This window comes from Limulus polyphemus, unplaced genomic scaffold (assembly GCF_000517525.1).
Source record: "Limulus polyphemus unplaced genomic scaffold, Limulus_polyphemus-2.1.2 Scaffold7590, whole genome shotgun sequence".
NCBI lineage: Eukaryota > Metazoa > Arthropoda > Merostomata > Xiphosura > Limulidae > Limulus > Limulus polyphemus.
In genome coordinates, this window is record NW_013673200.1 from 15724 (window position 1) to 26120 (window position 10397).

The 10397-nt window shown below is 30.4% G+C and overlaps 1 protein-coding gene across 1 annotated transcript in view; it reads right to left on the bottom strand.

The window, feature by feature from the left end:
* Positions 1-5846: 5846 nt before the first annotated feature.
* The window catches only part of LOC106474715 (elongator complex protein 2-like), a 15192-nt gene continuing 10641 nt past the window's right edge, over positions 5847-10397 (bottom strand). Inside the window, exons 12-14 of the mRNA XM_013935405.2 lie at positions 9287-9426; positions 8225-8329; positions 5847-6252 (exon numbers count right to left, since the gene is read on the bottom strand). Of these exons, the coding sequence (XP_013790859.1) occupies positions 6090-6252; positions 8225-8329; positions 9287-9426 (408 nt within the window). The 3' untranslated portion in view covers positions 5847-6089. The remainder of the gene's footprint in view (positions 6253-8224; positions 8330-9286; positions 9427-10397) is intronic.

The window sequence follows — 10397 nt, forward strand, 5'->3', positions numbered from 1 at the left end:
CTACAGATGTATATATATATATATATATATATATAATTAAATTAATTTGTACATTTTAATTGTTAATCCTATTTTAGCTATATAAATCTTCCTCGAAAAAATTATTTATTCTTAATTATAATAACATTTCAAATAGCACTCCGACTTTAACAGAAATCTTTTAAAACTAATTTCCTTTCTAATAATTATTTCCTTTTTCAACAACACTACATACAGTATCCTAACCTAGAAATTTTATTACTAGACCTTTATTATCTTTTGTTAGCAATGTTCTTCATATATATGTTAATAGATGGCACAACCAATTTTCCAGTAGCCATATTTGATAGGGTTAGCTCTTCATGGAAACGTGCCTCGGTAATCTTAACGTGATATTATAATTATTTTACTACGTAGACTGTTCAATAACAGAATTTGTTCCACGATTTTTTAAAGTCATACCGGTGTCTTTTACTGTAATTAATCAATTTACTATAAAATGATTATTATATCGATAATTGACACAATATAAGTTCAATCTATAAAATGTACAGAACTGGAAAAGGAAAAATTAATTTTACCACGAAATTTTACAATCTTTGGACATACAGGAAACAAAAGAGAGTAAAATGCAGTAACTCAACATAGCATTAGTTTTATCAAAACTAAACGAAATATTATTTATTTCAGTAATACTATAGAAAATATTTAACAACAATAGGTGGTGAAATTTCAACCATACTACGAGCAAACCAGTTTATATGTAAACATACGAGTGCAACGCTACTAAAAAACGTTTTTATTATTATTATTATTTAACTGTCACAAATATAATCTTATAAAACCTTTCTGGCTAAGTTCAGTCACCTCTGGTGGCGGTTTGTCGTAACAGTGTGGAAAATTGGTTTGCTTTTTAATGTAGTTCTGAGGCCACAAAAATAAGGAATTACTGTATGTATTATTTATTATATGACTGTGCAAAAAAAAAAAAGTAGCCAACCGTTATCATTAATATTTAAGTTTAGTTTTTAGCGCAAAGCTACATGAAGACTATCTGCGCAAGCCGTCCCTACTTTAGCAGTGAAAGGCTAGCCAGCTAGTCATCACCACCCACTCAACTATTGGGCTACTCTTTTACCAACGAATAGTGGGATTGACTGTAACTTTATAACGCCCCCACGGCTGAAAGGGCGAACATGCTTGGTGGGACGGAGATCAGAATCCGCGACCCTCAGATTTCGAGTCAAGCGCCTTAACCACCTGGCCATGCCAGGCCAATAATATTTAAGAAAAACCTCAATAAATTCATTTAGATATAAAACATCGGTAAATTAACCTCCAATCAGAGCAAGCTATGTACTTACAGCCAAGCTAAAATAAATACAGGACTACTATGAAGCTTATCTTCACAAAGGTAACGTTTCTATATTAATATTTATTCTCACAAAAAGTGCAAGTCGTAGTTGAATGTAAATATTTAAAGGTATGTGCATATCTCAAAAGCTACACAAGTTCCGTTGGATTACGACAATCTGTACCATGGATATAGCTGTGAGACAGAAATTATTCGTTTAAAACATTATTTTTTACTTGGTTATCATATTGGTTTGTTACGTAACTTTGCATAAATTACACATTACATAAATTCAGAATACTAACAAATCAGAAGTAAAACTCTTTGAAAATAGCATTATTGTTATTTTATTATAGAATGCAATTTTATTCTGTTTAAACATTAAGTGGGATAATTTAATATAATAAGTTGGTTTACATATTGTTTCTTTCATATATATATATATATATATATAGATATTATTTTATTTTCATCGTAGTGACTCCTACAAGGACCTACCTGAACAGGCTATCGTCATTAATGTGTTTGGAATAACGATCATAGCTCTTGGAATTCTGATGCCTTACTTAATCTATACCAACAGATTTAAGCGTTATACCACTGTCATAGTTAATTAACTTCATCTTAAGTATATCGGGATATAACGCCTATGTTGGAGAAGCGTGATACCTGAGCGAGTTATAAGTGTGAAATTATATCAAAATAAGAATACTTTTAAATCATAGTTGTTGTTGTCTCCTCCCCCCCCCCCCTTTTTTTTTTACACGGATTTTAAATGTCAACTAGGCTCCGTTTGTGTACACTTCTGCTGACGAGACCTTTCGCTCTCTAGACTGATATGGTTACAAAGTTATTTAGACGCTACGAGACACAGCATCTAATACCACGGTGTAAGCCTGGGAAATTGGTTGTAGTGTACAGCAAACAAGGTGTAGTTGAAATGTTTATTCAAACTGCATAAATTTGTATCGGGTTTTAAAAGAAGGAACTAGATTAAAATCCAGTTTTATTGTAATGATATATCAGGGTTTTACTCCATTAAGCTAATGAGTTGAATATGGGCCTATGAGAATCACAAAGGTTAATAGTTTTGACACTGAAGTGAGTTTCACCAGAGAGAAAACGAAAGAGTGATTTTATTGAAAATTTTTATTCAATGGCGTCTCTTTAACCGTATAACTTTCAAACAGACTCATTTACTTCCTTCTGAACATGACCAGTCAGAATAACCTGAGCCTAAATGTTTTTTTAAGACACTAAAATTAGAAAAATGCTAGGTCTTTTTAAATAAACGTTATTGCATTTATAAATCAAATAACGTGAATACCTGACAAATAGTTTTAAACTATAATTTTTCTTAATCGTGTTTTATCAGTGGTAAAACAAAGAACGTTCAAGTACTGAACACAGAACAGAAACTAAACAATATATAATGAATTCTAATATGGAATACTGCATTTAAGTGATTTCTAGAATATTCTAAAAATGAGCTTTAAATTTCGTCAATATTTCAAATTATATTTTCTAATAATAATATATTTATATCTCAGCATATAGTGCGTTAATTTTCAACCCTAAACAAAGGACAATATGAAATCAAGGCTTAAGTGACCAAACTGTACATTTATTTTAATCCAAATGCTGCATTAATTACATTACATATTACGTTAATATTTTTAAGGATTTACTTGTGGATAATCTTCTATTCAAATAATATGTGTATATAACTGTTGTGTTTTGAGGAAGTTTTTTCTTATATATAGCTAGAACAATAATGGTTTCTGTATTTCAAGATGGTTCATGGGTAAGCTGTCTTTAATTACATCTTGATACTTAAGTAACTATATATATATATATAATTTTTATTTTATGACTTAAGAAGGAAATAAGTTAGCAAAAATACTACATATATTTCAGAATAGTTGTGGTATTCTGCTTTTTAGTAAATAATATGTATGAATTATAATAAAGTTAAGATACCTTGTTAAAGGTCAGTATTACAGGTTAGTTTTAGGTTCTACAGAATTTGTATTTATTCATCTTATGTAAATAAGATTATCGTTATTTTCTTTGTTATTAAACAGTAAATACTTAATTCATAAAAGGAAAATAATTTTTTGAAATAAAAATGTCACTATTTTCAGAGATTATAGCTTAAATAAAATTTACATGTACTGTACAGGTTTTATTGGCTAATTTGTTTAACTAACTGGTAATTATTATGTTCAGTGATGTAAGCTTCTACAACTTTATATACACGCATATTTTAAAATGTATTCCTACATCAAAGATTGATACTGGCGATAAAGGTTGCTAATCACATATTCACTCTAGTTTATATTAATTGATCTAACAGTTTTATTTGGTGCAACTTATTTTTTATAAATCTTATTTGAAAAAGAAAAAAAAACGTGTTTAGTTGCTCAGATATATATGTAACTATATTATAAAGGTCATTTGTCTAAAATATAAAAGAAACTCGTATTCTCTCACAAGTTATCTTTTAGACTCGTACATTCTTTTTATAGTATTTTAAAGCATGTATTTTTAACTGAACTTAATTATTCAGACATTCTAGTAAAGCTATGTACATTAAATACTAGTTTACATGGTTTTATTTCTGAGATGTTTTGATATTATAAAGATGAAGACTCCATTTGTTTTCTGTGCTGATAGTAATGTATAGTCTTCATGTCAAGCCTCAATCAAACCTGTACCTTTCTTAAACTGCCACCAGCTGGCTTTTAGATTGTTTTTTTAAAGATATATTTTTGTATGCACTCAGTCAATAAATGTTTATTTTAATTCTATATTACATCCACTGTACCAGTGTGTGTATATATATTTTTGTCACAATCAAGGTTCTTCCCCCCAAAAATAAAGCCCTACAATCTATATAAATATGCACTTGCGTTTATCTGTCCAGAACTTTTATCGCGAACGTTTTGCAGGTCTTGGCTAGTTAAGTAATACTTCATGCTGGACATACAAGCAAAGTTAGTGCACTGGTTCAGGCCTGAAAATACAGTGACAGAAATGCAATGAACTAGTGTGTGGACAAGTGGACAACATTGAGTGCACTTATCTTGTATTACTGGGACAGATACATGTAAATGGTGTAGACTACTTTGAGTATATGGGAAAACAACACCTGCACGTTCTCAACAGTGCTTATACATGTAAATATATCATTATGTGTGTGTGGGTGGGGGGGGGGGGGTCGAGTTAGTTGTCAAAATAAATTTTGGACACATATTTTAGAGTATCACTGCACAGGAAAATGCAGCGGTGCCGATACACTAAAAAGGGCTGGAAAGAACCATAGTAACTGCTGATCTACCTGCCAAATTCAATTGACTGAGATTATTTAATAACCTAGAGGCACTTACAAGTGGTACTGACCACAACAAATTTAAGTATCCAATCAAAAACAGTTAAAGTGAACTATTAAAAAAGCAGATTATTCAAACAGTTGTTTGTATATACAATACACAAGTTTTCCAAAGCAAAAATAATACAATTACTGGTGTTATATAATTCTGAAAAAGACGACTTAATATTTTTCTCCTTAAAGTTTCAGTTATTTTGTGGTTAAAATAAGAAAGGGTGACCACATCCCCCCCCCCCATGACTTTCCAGACCCACACATTTGTAGGATATTCAACTTTCCCTACCAATGCTACCCAAGTAAAACCACTTTAGCTTATACCCTGTTTATAAAGGGCAATAAAAACTTCACAACATACTCACTCCAGATTACAGAAAAAGATTTCCTAAAGAAGGCATGGCAACTTGATGATACGACAATAAAAACAACTGATAATAAAACAACTGATCTAAATTATCATAAAATGTAACGAATTAGATAATTATCAGGAAAATAAAATGACACTACAACTGACCAAGATTATTATAAGGTGTATTAATAACTGGCATTGCTTAGGAAAATGGTTTTTGTATGCACTTGTTGATTATGAGGTTTAAAAAAAGGGGGAGGGGGCATAATTCCTCCAGATTCAATACAGCTTCGCAAAGCATTACAAAAGAAGGGGAGGGGAGAATATGCAATGAACTTTACAGTTACCACTATATTTATGTTTTGATATGTTTAATTTTCATGTTAAAATATGAATTAAGTATTATAATTTATGTAGTTTGAGTTTTCTGTTATTTCACTGATGTACGAGTAAAAACAGCTAAAGTTTGATAACTTAAACGAACATAAAACATAGATCATTTGACTTTTCCAAAAACACTGTTTATAAATTGCATGTTTTTCTGTTATATTCTATTGAATTACCTATACAGTGCTCTAGTTGGGTATATGAACAATAAAATAGAGAAAATATACAAAAAGGTATCTTGTTGAACTTTAAAGGTCTGCCTTAAAGCTACTTTATCCAGGAGAGTTTCATAGTAAAAAAAAACTCAAACTATTTTATGAACAAAAATACAGCTCACATCACTATTAAACTATTCAACAAAATAAGACGGATTATTTTTAAAAATTAAATGTTTTTGGCCAACAATTTATTTTTTTCATAATTACTGAATACATCCTCACCTTGCAATGAAAACTGTAGTTATCCATTTTGTTAGTGTATACGATACACTTTGATAACGTGATTAGTTAACTGAGGAAGTCCTGTAACAGATCTCCAGACTGTTTAACCTGGACAAAAACTCTGTTGTTGAGTTGATGTTATATATCTCATCAACATTTGTACAACTAACAATCTGATACAGTAAACAATCCTCACAAAGCAGAAAGCTTAATGTTGTACACTTTAACAATACCGTCTGTACCACAACTGGCCAGTTGCACCACATCCTTGGCGGTACCAGCTTTCCCTCGGCAGCCGGCTTTTCCTAGTTTAGGTGAGAACTTCAAACGTTTCACCGTTGAGTGGTGAGCCACACTGCAGCGTGTTGTCAAGGATATCTCAACATGGTGAACTTTGTTTCTGTCCTATAAACCTGACATTAATTCATTCTTAAGCATTGTTATAACAAAGAGACTAAATATAAATGAAAAATACGTAAAAAAAAAGTTACAAAACCTAACAGAAATAACTTGACGCTAGACTAAAAGAAGTAAGCTTCATTATTTGTGGAAAACTTTTGAATCTTTGAAAGAACTCTAACCTATATATGGATACTATTTCAGTTCTAGTGCTCGCCTTGAAATTTGAGTTATATAAATCAATGTTTCCCAACCATCAGTCTGTGGACCGGCTCTGATCCAGGGAATTTCACAAAAACTGACAGAATATTCATATGTAAATTGTAATAGTTTTTCATTGTACTTGCATTTTAGTGGCCACAACAGTTTAGGGAGGCAGTGAGCTGGTCCCTGGTATTGAAAAAGTAAAGAAATGCTGGTATAAATAGCAAACCAAAATTAGGTTAAATCTCATGTGATTTTGAAGTTAACAGGTTCATAGGGTGACCAGATTTCTAAACCAAAAAAGCAGGACAGCTCGGCCCTTGCCCCTAATTTCAAAATGGCCATTGTGCTTTTTCTCGGCAATGTGATCTATAAAGTCCAATCTGCCACTGTGTGCTATCTAAAACACAGCTTTACAAATAGTGTACTCAAATTTGTTATCCAACTCACTTGCCTTAAAAAAAAAATCTGCTTTCAAAATATCTGGAAAAAAACAACAAAAAACTTTCTTTTTTGGCATTTTGACACTAAGATAAGTTAAACATTTTCAATAATAAAAATATCTTATAGAACAAATCCCGATGTTTAATTGTCCACCATACATTCAGCAACTACTATATGTCTACTACAGTACTACTAACTAAAACCCTGAGCGACTTGGGTTTCTCACCACACACACAGACGGAATTTTTGAGAGTTTGTTGGCAGGAAAGTACATGTTACAACAATAACAATGAAGAAGTCAGTTAGGCCTATTACACTTATGATTCAATGTGACTGACATTTGATGTCTTTATAATAAAACTAAGACGTTTGTCCTAAGTTCTCAGGACACTGGGACAAAGTACTAAAAAAAAACGGTACTATACTGGCAAAACCGGAACGTCTGGTCACCCTACAGGTTCATCATAATGATATGAAGGCCTCTACATCTATTATTTTAACACAATACATTTTAAATAATTTTTTAACGATCAGTTGTTAGTAAATACTACCAGAGGGCTACTATACACATTTCAGCCAGTAAATGTTTTCATGACTTTTTACAAATTTCTACTGGAGAATTATAGAAACCAGCTGTTTAGAACTTTTCCCTTTTTTGTTTAAATGCCTCTTGTGATTCATATAAACGTTTATTATCATAATCAACATTTATTTCTTGAAAGTACATGCTTATTTGCATCTAGGCTATCGTAGGAGATATTTACCATTCCAGCAAGCTTGCAGGGTGATTCAACTTTGCTCATATTACATGATTTTAAAAGTTTCTAAAGAACTTAAAACTCATTATATTTTAAGGGGTCCAGGAGTGCCTATCTCACTCATGTTAACTATGTTTCCCAGTGTTTTGCATTGTGTTTCAAGCAGTCTATGATGCAAACTGCGTTTTATTTCTCACATAACTAACATATTTTTCACTATATTTGTATCAGTAGTTAATGTGTTATTAAGAAAATACTGCTTAATTAAACTAGTACAAAGCATGGGTAACTGGTGAAAGATTCAGGTTCTAAGTTGAATGTTTATGAGAAAAGTGCGTAGTATGGACTATTCAAATGTGGTTTCCTTAAGTCATTTTCAGACAGCTTAGGAGTGACTTTACACTGACAATACCTATACCATAATGCTTGAGTTATCTCTGCCTGGACTGTTTTTCTTTGATGGTATTAAACTAACAATTACTGTTATGAATTACTTTACTAAAACACACAAGTAAAGGATACCATTTATCAAGTTTTGTGACGCACAGCCATTGGTCATCGCCTTGATGTCCACACCACTTATACAAATAAATTAAGCCACTCTCCAGACCCACGGCCAACAGATACCTAATGTAAAAAAAAAAAGTATTTAAACACACAAACATTATTGTTTTCCTACCATTTGTATCCACACTCAAAGCTATAAATAATATGAGTGAGATCTGAGCCTAAATTTTATTTATCAACTTTCAGGAAATTTAATTTTTAATTTATAGATTTTCTCCTTCGAACAACCTTACTGACTGATAGGTTGTTCTAAAACATAACCAATGTTTCCTCTTGGTATTGTTCATGCAAAATATCAAGCCCACTTCTAAAGGTTATAATATATAGATTTGTATGATAATTCATGTAAATGTGAACTTTAAAATAAATAAATTAATTAACTACGTGCAGAGCTTACATCATATTAATCCAGTAATATTTGACTATAAAAGTATAATATCTGTAAATGTTTCGGGCAGTAAAAGTACATATTAGATCATAAAAAAAACAACACAAATACAGATGTACTTAATTTCGTTTTGAAGTTTACTATAATCAAGTTTCTAATATGTTCGTCAAACAAGGAAAATAAAACAATCACAAAATGTGTAACTAACAGCACTGACCATAAAGTAAAACATATATAGTTATTTCATTGGCGATTTAGTTCGTTGCACACAAATCTATATGGCAACATATTATTTCTCATTAATACACTTAAATGTGTAACAAATGCTTCATTGATAAAAGAAAGGAATCCTTTAGTACATAAACATGGGATTCACCTTTCATAATTGGATACATGGCATACTCATTGATAATACAAAAGCAGAAGAAAAGAGAGCCTCATTACTAGCGCAAGGCTTTTCTAATATTTATTGAAGTTCCACATATAAGTATATAAATATCTACTAGAAGTTAATGAATGGTCTAGAAAATAACTTTTGTGAAATGGTTTTGCGCATTTGGTGTAAAGTGCATTGTTTATGTCTAGCTACAACTTGAAATCTTCACAGTCGTATCATTAACTTTAAATACCTGGAATCCTGGATAGAAACAGGGCAGAAATCAACAGCTGTTACGGCATCTTCTAATTCCAGTACAGCCGACTGAGCTCCAAATCTTCCCAAACAACTCTGTTGTTGCTTTTCTTCAATCGTTTCTCCCCACAAAATGACCTAACGAAACAAAATTACTCAATTTCTAACTGGTATGCTTTTGTAAAATGAACTCTGTATTAAACAAGTGACATCTACAAGTTATAATGGGAGAAGCTATTTCTGGTGGTATCATGCATTTTTAACCCTAAATTAAAGGAAAGTGGAAGAAGGCTGTTGTGTTAACAGTCTGTGATTATTGCAATAATTATAAGCTACACACAATGAAAGAATCAAACTGTGTAACGTTTATAAAGATATATAATCTCAAAAAAGAATTAAACTGTGTAACATTTATAAAGATATATAATCTTGAAAAATAATCAAACTGTGTAACGTTTATAAAGATATATAATCTCAAAAAATAATTAAACTGTGTAACGTTTATAAAGATATATAATCTCAAAAAATAATCAAACTGTGTAATGTTTATAAAGATATATAATCTTGAAAAATAATTAAACTGTAATGTTTATAAAGATATATATAATCTTGAAAAATAATCAAACTGTAATGTTTATAAAGATATGTATAATCTTGAAAAATAATCAAACTGTAATGTTTATAAAGATATGTATAATCTTGAAAAATAATCAAACTGTAATGTTTATAAAGATATATATAATCTTGAAAAATAATCAAACTGTAATGTTTATAAAGATATGTATAATCTTGAAAAATAATCAAACTGGTAATGTTTATAAAGATATATAATCTCGAAAAATAATCAAACTGTGTAATGTTTATAAAGATATATAATCTCGAAAAATAATCAAACTGTAATGTTTATAAAGATGTATAATCTCAAAAAATAATCAAACTGTAATGTTTATAAAGATATGTATAATCTTGAAAAATAATCAAACTGTGTAACGTTTATAAAGATATGTATAATCTTGAAAAATAATCAAACTTTAATGTTTATAAAGATATGTATAATCTTGAAAAATAATCAAACTTTAATGTTTATAAAGATATGTATAATCTTGAAA